Source organism: Heptranchias perlo, chromosome 37, assembly GCF_035084215.1.
Source record: "Heptranchias perlo isolate sHepPer1 chromosome 37, sHepPer1.hap1, whole genome shotgun sequence".
Classification (NCBI taxonomy): Eukaryota; Metazoa; Chordata; class Chondrichthyes; order Hexanchiformes; family Hexanchidae; genus Heptranchias; species Heptranchias perlo.
The window spans coordinates 10,466,590-10,483,709 of record NC_090361.1 but is presented as its reverse complement, the minus strand read 5'-3'; the positions used below and the strand labels follow the sequence as shown (position 1 = coordinate 10,483,709).

The 17,120-nt window shown below is 47.2% G+C and overlaps 1 protein-coding gene across 2 annotated transcripts in view; it reads left to right on the top strand.

The window, feature by feature from the left end:
• The window catches only part of cc2d1a (coiled-coil and C2 domain containing 1A), a 109,754-nt gene extending 92,979 nt beyond the window's left edge, over nucleotides 1-16,775 (top strand). For both annotated transcript variants that reach the window (XM_067973120.1, XM_067973118.1), the window contains exon 29: nucleotides 16,259-16,775. In XM_067973120.1, coding sequence (XP_067829221.1) covers nucleotides 16,259-16,345 — 87 coding nt within the window. In that variant the 3' untranslated portion in view covers nucleotides 16,346-16,775. The remainder of the gene's footprint in view (nucleotides 1-16,258) is intronic.
• The last annotated feature ends 345 nt before the right edge of the window (nucleotides 16,776-17,120 follow it).

Genomic DNA, 17,120 nt, shown 5'->3' with positions numbered 1-17,120 from the left:
CACACTTGCACTCACACACACATGCACTCACAAACACGCTCACACATACACTCACATGCATTCATACAAACACACATTGACTCACACAAACACATTCTCACTTACACACTCACACACACATATACTCACATGCACTCACACACACTCAAACACACACACACATGAACTCACACACACATATACTCACATACATGCACTCACACACACTCAAACACGTTCACACATACACACATTCACACAAAATCACATTCACACACAAACTCACTGTCACTCACACACGCACAAACACATTCTCACACACACTTGCACAAGCACACTTACACACACACACACTCATACATTCACTCACACATACTTACACTCACATACACACACTCACACGCACATCACATACACACACTCATGTACACATCACATAAACATATACACACTACACACATACACACACTCATACAAACACACATTCACTCACACACTCCCTCGCACGTACACTCACTCTCACACATACTCCCTCACACCCACCCACACTCACACACACACTCATTCTTACATTCTCAAACACACACTCACATACACACACTTACACATCCACTCACACACATACACACATATACACACATACATACGCACATACACATACACACCCACATATATGCACATACACACACACATACACACCCACATATCCACAGCAGTGTTGTGTAATTCTTAATAATTGTAGCTTGAAGATGGAAGAGAGAAAGGGAAGCAGAAGAGAGATAGATAGTCAAGGAAAAGTGGGAAGGAAAGAGACAGAAAGAAGTGGTCCCAACAAAGAAGAGGAGAGAGAGCAATAGTCAGGGAGAAAGGGAAATGAAAAACATATTAAAAATAGACAGAAAGGACAGAGAGGGAGAAAGGAACAGGAGAAATAAGGAGAAAGAAAAGGAGACATAGAGATGGGGAGTAAGAACAGGCAGAGATAAAGAGGGATAGAGAGTTAGGGAGAAAGAGACCCTGCAGACAGAGGATTGTAAGCAAGCCACTGTGTTCACATACATATGTACACGCAAACTCAGACATGTATATAACACTCAGGGCATGAAATTTACCATATTGCAGCATTCAGCAGCTTCATTAAAGACGCTTGTCCTTGCTGATCCCAAACCACCAAGCTGGAAAGGGGATGTATGAACAATGGGTGGGGAGAGGATTGGGCTTTAATGTGACACCTTCCATGGTCAAATAGTTCAGGTTCACAAATGAAGAATGGCCATTTGGGGGTGGGGTACTGGAAGAAACTGGCACCAATGGGACCCATACCCTGTGACGAGTCAGCTCATTCAGGACAGGAGGAACCAAGAAAGTTGGCACAAAAAGAAGGAAAAATGCATTGGGACTGAAGTCCCAAATGAAATGTTGGTTGGACCAGAGTTGCCAACATTGAAGAAATCCTACGCTTGGTGTAAACCCCTGTCACGACCCAGCTCTGCTTTATCAGTATTACTCTGTTCATTGCTGCCTTCAGCTTCCCCTGCGTTCCTCCTGAGCTCCACCTGCACTGTCGCTGTACACTAATCCTCCTCCCCGTGTTGGAATCAAGACTACTACTCGAAACCACTCCTTCCTAGGATCTCCAAGCAGTGGGACTCCTCACCCTCCCTTAGTTCTCTCGTCCTCCTACAATCTGTTAGCTTTTTAAACCCTTAAGTTTTAGGGTCACCGAGCCACTTCCGAATCTCCCTCACCCTTTCATCCTTAGTGGTGTCCTGAACTTTGAGCCTTGGCCGTTCTCCAATATGTCTCAATAAGAACCAGCACCAGAACTCAGGTAAACAATAATCTATTTAATTGAGATAGCAGCTTATCACATTCAGTCACTTTTAAAGACCTTCACACAATGAATGTCTTTTGAAGTACGGGGTCAGTTATTAGTTGAGCTGCAGAGAATTAATGTGACATTAATGTATTTTCCATTTCTCTTTTATTCTTTCCCCATCTTTCGCTTTTTCTCTTGTTCCCTTTTTCTCCACAGCCTGCTCTTTCAAGTTTTTTTCCCTCTGGCAGCTATGGAAGGACAGCTATCCCAGCATCCATCAGAAAACCCACCGTTATATCTGTGGGCCTATGGTTTTAATGGAGGGATCTCGTGGCAGCTGTGCACGCTGGACTATCTCCAGGTCATAGAGTCATAGAGTTATACAGCACGGATAGAGGCCCTTCGGCCCATCGTGTCCGCGCCGGCCATCAGCCCTGTCTACTCTATTGTGTTCCATTGTGTTCTCCAGCGAGAGACAGCAGGAGAAGTGCTGAGGATAACTGGCTCAGCACGACTTCCTGAAAAAAAGACTTGCATTTATATAGCGCCTTTCACAACCTCAGCATGTCCCAAAGCATTTTACAGCCAATGAAGTACTTTTTAAAAATGTAGTTGCTGTTGTATTGTAGGGAAACACGGCAGCTAATTTGCGCACAGCAAGTGAGATTACAACCAGATAGTCTGATTTTATTGATGTTGGTTGAGGGATAAATATTGGCCAGGACACCAGGGAGAATCTCCCCTGTGAAATACGGGATGTTTAGTGACCTTGTGATTGAGACGTGATACTCTGGTTGCTCACAGTGTTTGGTGATGTTACTACTGGCAGTGGATTCCCTCATCGGATCAGCTCCAGGCGGTGAAGTTATCCTTTCATTGCTGGGGCCACAGTAACCATGGAGACCATGGGGGTACCATGGTTACCGGATGCTGCAGTTTCCACTCCTGAAAGCAGACTGCGTGACACCGAGCTCTCCGTGTAGAGTTACCCGGGGATGAGATACTGGACATATGCTCCGTCAGGTGTTTTCTTGCTTTCTTATGATGCAGACGGTGCCACGTTTGAGAGTTCCTTGTGTGTCATGCTGCATCATGACCTTGTGTCACGCTGTATCGAGTCCTTGTGTCACGGCTATATTGAGTCCTTGTGTCACGCTGTATCACCCCCTTGTGCCACGTTATATCGGGTCCTTGTGTCATGCTGTATCACCTTGTATCATGCTGTATCGGGTCCTTGTGTCACGCTGTATCACCTCCTTGTGTCACATTGTATCAGGTCTTTGTGTCACGCTGTATCAGGTCCTTCTGTCACGCTGTATCAGGTCCTTGTGTCACGCTAGATTGAAACATTGTGTCACTCTGTATCGGGTCCTTGTGTCACGCTGTATTGGGTCCTTGTGTCACGCTGTATCGGGACATTGTGTCACGCTGTATTGGGTCCTTGTGTCACGCTGTATCGGGTCCTTGTGTCACGCTGTATCAGGTCCTTGTGTCACGCTGTAGCGGGTCCTTGTGTCACGCTGTATCGGGACATTGTGTCACGCTGGATCGGATCCTTGTGTCACGCTGTATCGGGTCCTTGTGTCACGCTGTATCGGGACATTGTGTCACGCTGTATCGGGTCCTTGTGTCACGCTGTATCGGGACATTGTGTCACGCTGGATCAGGACATTGTGTCACTCTGTATCGGGTCCTTGTGTCACGCTGGATCAGGTCCTTGTGTCACGCTGGATCGGGACATTGTGTCGCTCTGTATTGCATCCTCTCAAACACAAGATTAGCCCTGATGCTAAATCGGGCAAGAGGCCAGAATTGGAGGGGTCTAGACATCTCGGAGGGTTGTAGGGCTGGAGGAGGTTACAGTGATAGGGAGGGGCGAGGTCAGGGAGAGATTTGGAAATAAGGATGAGAATTTTAAAATCAAGGTATTGCCGGACCCGGAGCCAATGTAAGTCAGCAAGCACAGGGGTGATGGGTGAACAGGACTTGGTGTGAGCAGTAAAGTGCGTGTTTCCCTCTGCATCATGGTCAGGCTGATCGACCTCATTGAAGGAACACTGCAGGAGAGGATCCTTTTATTAAAATCTTAAATATGGGGCACTCCGGTGTAGGATTCTACTCCCCCTCCTCTCCTGAAGGTACTGACATGAGGCTGAGGTACAGTTACACATACCCTGGCTGCCCTCAGGTTCATCACCCAGGTAGCATGTCTTCACATATAATGTGAGCCCAGACAGTGGGCTATTTGGCCAGGGCAGGCATCCCACCTAAACCTGATACTGACCTCACTCGATATCTATCCAAACGCATCTCTGGATGGTGATCAAGAGCAGAAACCTCGGTTGATTTCTCCCCCCCCCTCAATAACCCAGGAATTGAGGCCAATTGCAGTTCTCCCATCTGTTGCCTATACCGAAACTCGCTAACTCAACGCCATGCAATTGAACCTAGCACCTTGCTGCTGCTTCCTGTATGGCTTGGGAATCCTGCAGTTACCAACTGAGCCACAAGGGGGCTGTATTGTAGAGCTTTAGACTGGATGTCCATTTAACCCGAATTCCCCATCGAGCCCTGCTCTCTTTCATTTTGTAATCTTTAATTCCTGATTATGGACATGACTCCAATTCATGTGAAACACATTCGAAGGGGAGAAAATCCCACGCTTTCACTCCCTTTTGAGACTTGAAGAATTTGCCACTTTAAAAAACCTAACTCTTTGACCCAGCTTTTGGTCATCACTCTGTGAGGAACTTTGGGACGTTTTTCTACATTCAAGGCGCTATATGAATGTAAGTTATTATTATATAGGAACATAGGAATTGCCAGACGAAAAGAGACCGAGGCCCATCTAGTTTGCCTTCTGTCCATCCTGGTAGTCCTGTGAGGTGGCTCAGTTGGTCGCCCGCTTACCTTCTAAGTCAGAAGGGTGTGGGTTCAGAGGCCCACTCCAGAGATTTAAGCACAAAATCCAGACTAACACTTCAGTGTGGTGCTGCACTGTCAGAGGTGCTGCCTTTCAGGTGAGATGTTAAGCTGAAGCCCCATCTGCCCTCTCAGATGGGTGTAAAAGATCCCATGGCACTATTCAAAGAGCAGGGGAGTTCTCCCTGATGTCCTGGCCAATATTTATCCTTCAACCAAGATCACTAAAAACAGATTATCTGGTCATTATCACATTGTTGTATGTGGGACCTTGCTCTGCACAAATTGGCTGCCTTTCTTTTATATAATAATGGAGTTGTTGACTAATCACAGCAATCAATCTCTCTACAACAGACCCAGAGATGAGGTGTTATTGTAAAAACAGAAAATGCCGGAAGCAGGTCAGGCAGCATCTGTGGAGAGAGGAAGGTAGGGTTAATGTTTCAGGCCAATGACCTTTCGTCAGAGCCAGTATTTTGCTTTATTGCCAAGTTGTTACTGTTGAGTTGTGCCATGTCACCTCCTGAACAGCAGATGGTGGCATTGAGCTTTATAGCCAGTTTAGTGACCGATCAGATGACAGGAGAGACACCGACATAAACATGGGAGGCCATTGGGCACACCTTACCTCACCTCATCCATCCAGGAACAAACTTACAGCGCGATCGAGTCATCCAATTGGATCCAGAATGAATTTAAGCGTCTCCCCTCCCTCCCCCAAAAATGTCTTGCTGAACTTTATATCTTGACTTCTGTCATAAGTTAACTCTTCATCAGTTTTAGTCAGTGCCTCTGTTCTACAGTCTTAGCTAATCCTGAAGTGATGTTCCAGATTTATCTCATAATGTTCAGTGTGCCTCTACTCACAGGTAGTCTGGGGTCTGGAGCATGGCTACAGTGTTTAGATGCAAACCTCACCTGTCCCTTTAAGACTGCTGCGTATTGTGGGGACTAATTCTGGTAATGGTAGCAGCCTGTAAACTCCTGAGGGGAATTGGACGACTCTTGTAACTGTTTATAAATTTCTGGCTCCAGGTCAGAAAAAGCAGCAATAAATGACTGGCTTTCTTTCTTTTTTTTTAAGATTGTATTCCACCTGTAACAAAATGTGACAGTTTGACATGTGACATCTGGAGCTTGTGCACACACCAGACAAGGGATCTTTGTATCCAATAGGTAGATAGATAAACACCAACAACTTGCATTTATATAGCGCCTTTAACGTAGTAAAACGTCCCAAGGCGCTTCATAGGAGCGGATTCAGACAAAAATTGACACTGAGCCAAAGAAGGACGCATTAGGACAGGTGACCAAAAGCTTGGTCAAAGAGGTAGGTTTTGAGGAGCATCTTAAAGGTGGAGAGGTTTAGGGAGGGAATTCCAGAGCTTAGGGCCTAGGCGGCTGAAGGCACGGCCGCCAATGGAGGGGCGAAGGAAGTGGGGGATGTATAAAAGGCCAGAATTGATGCAGCGCAGAGATTTCGGAGGGCGTAGGGCTGGAGGAAGTTACAGAGATAGGGAGGGGCGAGGCTGTGGAAGGGATTTGAACAAGAGGATGAGAATCTTAAAATCGAGGCATTGCTGGACTGGGAGCCAATGTAGGTCAGCGAGCACAGAGGGTGATGGGTGAATGGGACTTGGTGCGAGTTAGAATACCTCAGTAAGATCACCTTGTACTGGAAATAACAAGGATGTGGAGATGCCGGTGATGGACTGGGGTGGACAAATGTAAGGAATCTTACAACACCAGGTTATAGTCCAACAATTTTATTTTAAAATCACGAGCTTTCGGAGATTATCCCCTTCATCAGGTGAATGAGTGAAAGGTTCTCAAATCGCATATCTTATATTTGGCTGGGACACCATCACACCAATCAAAAGGTGTCGTTGGTGTCCAAACAGGCCAGTCACGGAGAACAGTACGTCCCAGTACACTGGATATACATTGTGTCAATTACACAGACAGAGAGAAAGAGACCCAAATGGCAGAGAGAGAGAGAGTATTAAACACAGATAACTTTTTTTTCCTTTTGCTGGTGGGGTTATGTGTAGCGTGACATGAACCCAAGATCCCGGTTGAGGCCGTCCTCATGGGTGCGGAACTTGGCTATCAACTTCTGCTCGACGATTTTGCGTTGTCGTGTGTCTCGAAGGCCGCCTTGGAGAACGCTTACCTGAAGATCGGTGGCTGAATGTCCTTGACTGCTAAAGTGTTCCCCGACTGGGAGGGAACCCTCCTGTCTGGCGATTGTTGCGCGGTATCCGTTCATCCGTTGTCGCAGTGTCTGCATGGTTTTGCCAATGTACCATGCTCCGGGGCATCCTTTCCTGCAACGTATGAGGTAGACAACGTTGGCCGAGTCACAGGAGTACGAACCATGTACCTGGTGGGTGGTGTCCTCTCGTGTGATGGTGGTATCCGTGTCGATGATCTGGCATGTCTTGCAGAGGTTGCCGTGGCAGGGTTGTGTGGTGTCGTGGACGCTGTTCTCCTGAAAGCTGGGTAATTTGCTGCGATCGATGGTCTGTTTGAGGTTGGGTGGCTGTTTGAAGGCGAGTAGTGGAGGCGTGGGGATGGCCTTAGCGAGGTGTTCGTCGTCATCGATGACATGTTGAAGGCTGCGGAGAACATGGTGTAGTTTCTCCGCTCCGGGGAAGTACTGGACGACGAAGGGTACTCTGTTGGTTGCGTCCCGTGTTTGTCTTCTGAGGAGGTCTATGCGATTCTTCGCTGTGGCCCGTCGGAACTGTCGATCGACAAGTCGAGCGTCATATCCCGTTCTTACGAGGGCGTCTTTCAGCATCTGTAGGTGTCCATCGCGTTCCTCCTCGTCTGAGCAGATCCTGTGTATTCTTAGGGCCTGTCCATAGGGGATGGCCTCTTTGACATGGTTGGGGTGGAAGCTGGAAAAGTGGAGCATCGTGAGGTTGTCCGTGGGCTTGCGGTAGAGTGAGGTGCTGAGGTGCCCATCAGGGAACACTTTAGCAGTCAAGGACATTCAGCCACCGATCTTCGGGTAAGTGTTCTCCAAGGCGGCCTTCGAGACACACGACAACGCAAAATCGTCGAGCAGAAGTTGACAGCCAAGTTCCGCACCCATGAGGACGGCCTCAACCGGGATCTTGGGTTCATGTCACGCTACACGTAACCCCACCAGCAAAAGAGAAAAAAAAAGTTATCTGTTTTTAATACTCTCTCTCTCTCTGCCATTTGGGTCTCTTTCTCTCTGTCTGTGTAATTGACACAATGTATATCCAGTGTACTGGAACGTACTGTTCTCCGTGACTGGCCTGTTTGGACACCAACGACACATTTTGATTGGTGTGATGGTGTCCTAGCCTAATATAAGATATGCGATTTGAGAACCTTTCACTCATTCACCTGACGAAGGGGATAATCTCCAAAAGCTTGTGATTTTAAAATAAAATTGTTGGACTATAACCTGGTGTTGTAAGATTCCTGGAATAACAAGGGGAGGGTAGGATATACTGGGAATGATAAGGGGAGGGGAGGATATACTGGGAATGACAAGGGGAGGGTGGGATATACTGGAAATGACAAGGGGAGGGTGGGACAGACTGGGAATGACAAGGGGAGGGTGGGATATACTGGAAATGACAAGGGGAGGGTGGGACATATTGGGACTGACAAAGAGAGGGTGGGACAGACTGGGAATGACAAGGGGAGGATGGGATATACTGGGAATGACAAGGGGGGAGGGTGGGATATATTGGGACTGACAAGGAGAGGGTGGGACAGACTGGGAATGACAAGGGGAGGGTGGGATATACTGGGAATGACAAGGGGAGGGTGGGATATACTGGAAATGACAAGGGGAGGGTGGGACATATTGGGACTGACAAAGAGAGGGTGGGACAGACTGGGAATGACAAGGGGAGGATGGGATATACTGGGAATGACAAGGGGGGAGGGTGGGATATATTGGGACTGACAAGGAGAGGGTGGGACAGACTGGGAATGACAAGGGGAGGGTGGGATATACTGGGAATGACAAGGGGAGGGTGGGATATATTGGGAATGATGAGGGGAGGGTGGGATATACTGGGAATGATAAAGGGAGGGTGGGATATATTGGGAATGACAAAGGGAGGGTGGGATTAACTTGAAGTGACAAAGGGAGGGTGAGATGTACTGGGAATGACAGTGAAGGTGTGACATATTGGGAGTGAAGGGGAGGGCGGAATATAATGGTGAATTTATGTGTACTTTGCTTTGGAATACCAGGAGGTGTACTTGATGTAGCTGTAAGCAGCTGTCCAACCTGGACTGTGTGCATGGAACTGGAAGATACACGTTAGAACCGGACACATGAGTTTGCTCCATATCAGTGGTGGATGCAGACGGACTCCCAGAGAAAGCAGCTGAGACTGGCCCGATTAACTCTGTTGAAAAAGAGCTGGAGAAATATATGGGGGTGATTTCCACGCGATTTTCCTGCCCTGCGGGGTTTCTGCCCAAGTTACGGTGGGGGAGTGGGTGAGGCCCTGAGGAAATTCACCCCTAACAACAGGAACGGGATCGGAGAGGTAGAGATTGAGATGACTAGATACTCCATGACACACTGATTCCTGCGCTACTGGGGCTGGAAGGGGGAGATTGTCCGTGGAGGGCAGCTGTTAGAATATTCTGGAGTTTTGCTTCATCATCTTTGGGGATCAGGGAGTGTTCATACAGAACTTTGCTTCAGGATATTAAATGAGTGTGGTGAAGCCCATGATAAGGTAAATTTAACACTGTCTCGATGGACTGAATGGCCATTCTCATTCCTTATGTGTCTGTCTTGGAGATTATTGCTGTACCACTGAATGCCTGGGAGTGGCACTGTTAATCCAATTGTAAACAATTTTACAACACCAAGTTATAGTCCAGCAATTTTATTTTAAATTCACAAGCTTTCGGAGATTCTCTCCTTCCTCAGGTAAATGTTCAGGATGAACATTTACCTGAGGAAGGAGAGAATCTCCGAAAGCTTGTGAATTTAAAATAAAATTGCTGGACTATAACTTGGTGTTGTAAAATTGTTTACAATTGTCAACCCCAGTCCATCACCGGCATCTCCACATCACTGTTAATCCAAGTCATGGTTATCCAGCAATGATCGCAAAGGCCTCCAATAGGTCAAAGGCCTCCAATGGGTCAAAGGCCTCAACTGAGTGAAAGGCCTCGAACGGGTCATGACTGGTTCTCTCAGCCGTGGCCTTTTTTTAGGTTAAAGTATAACGTGTAACATTTACTTTGTGTCTCACTCTTACGAGGGATTCGCGACTCGCCGTGTCAGGTAACTAGAATGACATAGGTTTTACAGCACAGAAACAGGCCATTCAGCCCAGCAGGCCTGTACCGGTGTTTATGCTCCACACGAGCCTCCTCCCACCTTACTTCATCTCACCCTATCAACATGCCGTTGTGTTCCTGAATTCTCACTCCTAGTGATAGCCTGTGATTGGTATTGAGTTACACCTGGTCTCCAGATTGGTTGGGTTTTTTAATCTAGCAACCCAGGGCCATGCAGGGCACCATCAAGATTGGAAAGAGTAGGAGAGAAGACACAGCAAATGGAGAAGTAGGGGTTAGGTGTTAAGAGCCTGCAGAGTGGAGGAGGAGGAGGAGAAGGCCACAGCTTTATGTACTCCAGAGCTATTCAGAAGGATCCAGATGACTTGTGTGAGGCCCGATATGGTAGAAGAACCTCCCAACGTCACTGCCCCATTGCCTTGTAGTACTGGGAGTTGGCACAGGTGATGTAGAATCCTTGCGGGTGATTTGTATGGTTTCGGACTGAGAAGATGGGAAAGACTGACATGGAGTAGAATCTGACTGACTTGTAATAGGATGTTATCCCAGAAGGACAAGGGCAGCAGGCACATGGGAACACCATCACCTCCGAGTTCCCCTCCAAGTCACACACCATCCCGACTTGGACATACATCGCCCGTTCCTTCATCGTCACCGGGTCAAAATCCTGGAACTCTCTGCCGAACAGCACTGTGGGAGCAACTTCACCACATGCACTGCAGCGGTTCAAGAAGAAGGTTCACCACCACCTTCTCAAGGGCATCTAGAGATGGGCAATAAATGTTGACCTTGCCAGCGACACCTATATACTGAGAGTAAAACAAAAATGTGGGTTTTGGTTCTGCCGACACTATTTAATCCAATATAGGGGGGCACGGCCATGGGACTCGTTTAAATTCCTTGTACAGTGAGTTGGCCATCACTACAAGTCCCTGACCATCACGCACAGTGCTACCTCCCTCCCTCCGTTACCTTTGCATAACAAAAATAAGCGGCAGTTTCATTGAAGGATCACGGACGTTTTCCCGCCCTCTGCTGCCCACAGTTACTGCCATGGAGATGTAGCCCCATAATACATGAGGAAATCCACAAACCACAATATCAGTCGGGGTGACACTGAGGTCCCCGCAGGTCGGATATAACACAGCGAGCGGAACTGGGCACCATCATGCATTTCTTGGTTGGGCTTCCAGGCTGGGTGGGTATTGTATCTAATGAGGGTGCAGTTTGTGCCCATGAGTGCAATGGAGTGCGCGTAGAGACTCAAACATGGAGTCAACCCTTGGGCTTCCACAAACTCTAATGTGTTGAAGGGTTGGCAGATTGTGCCATCATCTTGAAATGGCAGTAAGGAGCTTGGCACATCACATGGCATCTCCCTCATTCAGTTCTGTTCTTTCCTCTCCTGCAGGTGCTGACTCTCAGCCTGGATCTTGTTCATATATGAGCCAGGAAGTGAATGTTAGCCGGCGTTTTGGCCTTAAAGGGCATCTCAGTCCAGCCTATGGTGTCAGCTGTGGCTCAGTGGGCAGCACTTTCACCTCTGGGTCAGAAGGTCATGGGTTCATGCACCAGTCCAGGGACTTGAGCACAAAATCCAGGCTGATACTCCCAGTGCGGTACTGAGGGAGTGCTGCACTGTCAGAGATGCCGTCTTTCGGATGAGATGTCAAACTGAGGCCCCGTCTGCCCTCTCAGTTGGACGTAAAAGATCCCGAGGCACTATTCAAAAAAGAGCAGTGGTGTTGTCCCCAGAGTCCTGGTTAATATTTATCACTAAAACAGATTATCTGGTCATTTATCTCATTGCTGTTTGTGGGACCTTGCTGTGCGCAAATCGCCTGCAGCGTTTCCTACATTACAACAGTGACTACACTTCAAAAAAAGTACTTTGTGGCCGTAAAATGCTTTTGGACATCCTGAGGTTGTGAAAGGCGCTATATAAATGCAAGTCTTTCTTCTTTCTAATCTTGTCTTCATCGGACAGCCATACATGCACTTTCCAGCAGGGGGTCATGGGCTAGCAATCAGGAGCAGGAACCCTGGCTGATTCATCCTCTCTTTGGCCCAGGGGGTTCCTGAGACTAATCATCGGCAGCCAATTTGCCCACAGCAAGGTCCCACAAACAGCCCTGACTGGGGTCGGCCGAGTCAGCACCCGGGATCTAAACTGAACTGGTTTATTTTAAGAGAAGTTAGCAAACTAACTGCAGGGCACATTTGAAGTGTGTTTTCAGAATGAACCTTCCGGAACTCTCCCTGATGCAACGAAACGCTGCCCCTTTAAAACCACAAAGCTAGGAATGCAGAGTTGGGGTGGGCTTTAAGAACAGTCCTCGCACAAGCACAATTATCTTTCTATCAAAACAGCCCTGGCTGTTACACGCTGATGTTTCGATTGGCAAACTGATTATGTAAACCTCCTTCAACTGAATGTGTAACGCAATCAGTGACCCTGACATCTCTTTCCCAGAAACACTCATTACTCACAGGGCCTTGGGTTCCTCTTTAGTAATAATTACTTAAGAAGCAGCTTAAGGCCTGCTCAACCAGTCTGATCCAGTCTACTCACTCCCTTGTTCAGGCAGATCAAACCAGCCCGCTCCATCACTCCTCTTAGTTTCCGGGGAAGTTTAACCACAAACAAATAGTATTCCTGACACACTAAGATCTCTGATTGTGTAACACAAACTGTTCTTATACAATATGCCGTAAATATTACATCATACAGATAAGGGAATTGGAGCAGGTCCAGAGCTTTCATTACTAGTCTGCGAAAACACTTTGATCCCAGACCGAGGGAGATTAGGAAGGCACAGCCCGAACCAATTATTAACTGAGACATCCATTTCCATTCGGTTTTATGGGCTTCATCAGAGAAACACATCCAGCAATAGCGAGACCGAGAAAATTCTGAAAATAAACTCCCCTCCAAACTATCTGAGAGAGAGAGGGATGCCAGTTTGGTCCAAATGGACCTGTTTGATTTACTATAAAACCAAATATACTCAGTACAGCAGAAGACATGAAGCTAGAAGCAAATTTGCAATTCAGCCCATCTGTGCTGTAGAATGTCTTGCAAACGCTCGGTCCATTCGCCGAGCCTTTCCTCCATTCCCGAGGGGGTGGTCCTGCCAATAGGCACAGAGTTTCTTTTGAGCAGGGTCAGGGGTCGCAGGGCCCAGGTGTGACGCTGTGCCATGTTTTCCAATTTTCTCCCCTTCTCTCCTGAAGGCGCTAACTTTCTCTGGGAAGCAATTCCGGGCGCGTCGTCTGCCTTCTGGCACCTCACGCAAGTATGAGCCCAGAGAGTGAGTCTCGGCTGGATATTCAACCGTGGAAGCATCACCACCAATCCTTTACTGACCAAAAGACCGTGCAAACATGCACTTTGCAGCAGGAGGTCACTGGATAATAATTAGAACTGGGGTGGGGGGAGGGGGGTCACTGGGTAATATTTAAGGCTGGGGGGAGTCACTGAGTAATAATTAGGGTCGGGGGTCACCGGGTAATAATTAGGGCCGGGGGTCACTGGGTAATAATTAGGGTCAGGGGGGTCACTGGGTAATAATTAGGGTCAGGGGAGGTCACTGGGTAATGATTAGGGTCGGGGGGTCACTGGGTAATGATTAGGGTCGGGGGGGTCACTGGGTAATGATTAGGGTCAAGGGGGGTCACTGGGTAATGATTAGGGCCGGGGGGGGGGTCACTGGGTAATAATTAGGGCCGGGGGGGGGGTGGTCACTGGGTAATAATTAGGGCCGGGGGCTATGCCTGTAAAATGGGCACAGTGTCATTGATTTTTAGGCCTCTTTTTCTTAAAATTAGTGACAGTCAGTTCAGTGACTATTGATTGTAAAGTGAAGCATAATTTATTATTTTTGATGTTACAAGGAGTGATAGGAAATGGCTTGAATATCGCTGAAAACTGTATTCAGTCATGTATTTTGTGTGAAATAAACCAGTTTGTCCGTTTACAGTTGGCCTTGCCTCACTATAGTGCTTATCTGTCTGCCTTCTGAAAGACAGTAGAAACACACATGGGTCGCATGTGAGATCACGGAATCTAGTACACAAAACGAGGGATTGCGCGTGTGTGTACATGTGTGTATGTGTGTGCAGGTATATGTGTGTATGAGGGATCTTACTGTTAGAGCCTGGGTCATGCTATCATAGATCTGGATATTGGGCAGTAAAGGTATGCTCCAGAGCATAGTGGACACAAGTTCCACTTACAGATCAGTGGCATTAAGCTTAAGAAAATATCTAGTGCTAACTTGAAACTTGTAATAGCCTCCCAACAAACACAACACTTTGCACTGGAGTTTCGGTCCAGGTTGATTGCTGGAGTGCAGATCAAACCTTCTGGCTGTGTAAGGACCCAGCTAACATTGTAGCTCCTGCTTTGGACTGATTACTAAACACACCCTGCGCAAGTTAGTCAAGGGCCTTGACTCTTCTCTCCCCGTTTCCAGGAATGGTCTTGCTGTAGGTACACTCCGTACTGAAGTGCTGGGAAAATACTGCTGTTTGCTGGTCGAATAAGGACACAATTTGAGCTCGGAGCAAGGCAGCAGCTGAAGTAATTAACATACTATACACAGGAGCCGTGCCAATACTGATTGGCTCATAGTTCTTGGAAAGATTTTTATAGGAAAATATCATTCCCATATGGGTACAGGAATAGTTGTTTAGAATTGAAGAACTCTTGAGGCAACTGGGTGACAAAAAAATAATTGTTATGAGAGAGTTGTGGTCATGTGTGAGTGTATGTGTGTTTGCACGTGTGTGCGCACGTGTGTGTGTGTATATGTGTGTACATGTGTGTGTACATATGTGTGTATACGTGTGTGTGCACGTGTAAATGTGTGCGCATGTATGTGCGGGTGTGTGTACGTGTATGTGTGACTGTGTGTGTGTGTGTATGTGAGTGACTCTGTGTGTGTATGTGTGTGTGTATGTGAGTGACTCTGTGTGTGTATGTGTGTATGTGTGACTATGTGTGTGTGTATGTGTGTGACTGTGTGTGTGTGAGTGACTGTGTGTGTGTATGTGTGTGTGTATGTGTGTGTGTGTGAGTGACTGTGTGTGTGTATGTGTGAATGACTCTGTATGTGAGTGACTGTGTGTGTGTGTGTGAGTGACTGTGTGTGTGTATGTGTGAATGACTGTGTGTGTATGTGTGATTGACTGTGTGTGTATGTGTGTGTGTATATATGTGTGTGTGTGTGTGACTGTGTGTGTGTATGTGTGATTGACTGTGTGTGTATGTGTGTGTATATATGTGTGTGTGTGTGACTGTGTGTGTGTGTATGTGTGTGTGTGACTGTGTGTGTGTGTGTATGTGTGTGTGTGGCTAAACTCATGATGGAAAGGAGCTGATGGGGAGTCAGAATCCAGCCAGGGCTTCTGCTCTGATTGAAACCCAGTGACTCCAGGGAATATCGAGTATAGGATCCGACTCCCATCATTTGGTGCATTATTGAGGCCAAATAGCTCATTTCTGTGAATGTGACAGCACTATGTTGCATCGGGATGGTGCAATTGGTTGTGACACTGAATGAGGCATGTGTTTGTTTGTACAGTTGTGGAAGTCTGGCCTGCTGTTCGTACGGCATCAGTCATCTATTTCTCTGTGCGCCCTAGGTCAGAATTATACCACGCGCCCCACATTTGTACACTAGTTTCATCCTGCACACAGTTCACTGAGCCTCTGAGTCAGAAGATCCTGGGTTCAAGTCCCACTCCAGAGACTTAAGCACAAAATCCAAGCCGACACTCCAGGGCAGTATTGATGGACTGCTGCACTGTCGGAGGTGCCGTCTTTCGGATGAGACATTAAACTTGGGCCCTGTGACTGTGTGTTTCAGTGTCAGCCACTGAACATGTAGAGTACCGCCAGGTAAAAGTGAGTCAATCACTCTCACCTGGTACTGGATACTGCAAGGTGCTGGTGGCGTGAGAAGTGGTATTTATTTGCTCAGTACCACAAGTGAGTACGGCCACATAATAGTATCATATCATAGTAGGTACAGCACAGGAGGAGGGCATTCGGCCCATCGTGACAGTGCTGGCTCTTTGAAAGAGTTGTCCAATCAGTCCCATTCCACTGCTCTTTCCCCATAGCCCTGTAAATTTTTTCCCTTCAAGTATTTATCTAATTCCCTTTTGAAAGTTACTATTGAATCTGCTTCCACATAATAGTGTACCAAATTTCACCAGCAGGTGAACGACATCCAGAAGGAGGCTACTAGATTCAGACCTGGGAGAGGGGCTAAAACTGAGCCCAGACAACCTGAACAAGTTTAAATATTTTTGTCAAACTCTTTCTAAAGACATTAGCCTGGTTTGCGGGATTTGTGGAAAAACTGAAAGGGGGCCATTCCGACTTTGGCGACAGCGTAAAGCGGATGATATTGGATCAACCGCCCTTATACACCTTACCCTTTCCGTTGTCTTCGAAAAGAACCCTGAAGTGTTATAACTCACCTAACTTTCTGCTACCCAGGGTCGTGTAACATCAGTGGTCAGTGAGGACATTCAGTTTTGTTGTTGAGACCATCTGTCGTCTCCACTTGGCGTTATGGACAGTGTGGCCGTCGGAGGTGCCTCCGACGCGATACCAGGCCATCCTGTGCCCTCCACGGAGGCACGGTACAGATTGGCGCTCGTTGGTGATGGGGATTATGGTGCAGTATTCTTTTAGTGTTAGCGCTGTGACAGTCACATTATTCAATGATGACAAGAATAAAGCAAAATAAAGAACGAACTTGCATTTCTATCGCGCCTTTCATAACCTCAGGACGTTCCAAATCGCTTTACAGCCAATGAAGTACCTTTGATACGTAGTCACTGTTATAATGTAGGAAACTTGGCAGCCAATGTGAACACAGCAAGGTCCCACAATGACAATGATAATGACCAGATAATCTGTTTTTAGTGATGTTGGTTGAGGGATAAATATTGGTCAGGACACTGGGGAGAACTCCACTGCTCTTCTTCGAAAGAGTGCCATGGGATCTTTTACGTCCACCTGAGAGGTGTAACTTCTCATCCAAAAGACAGCACCTCCGACAGTGCAGCA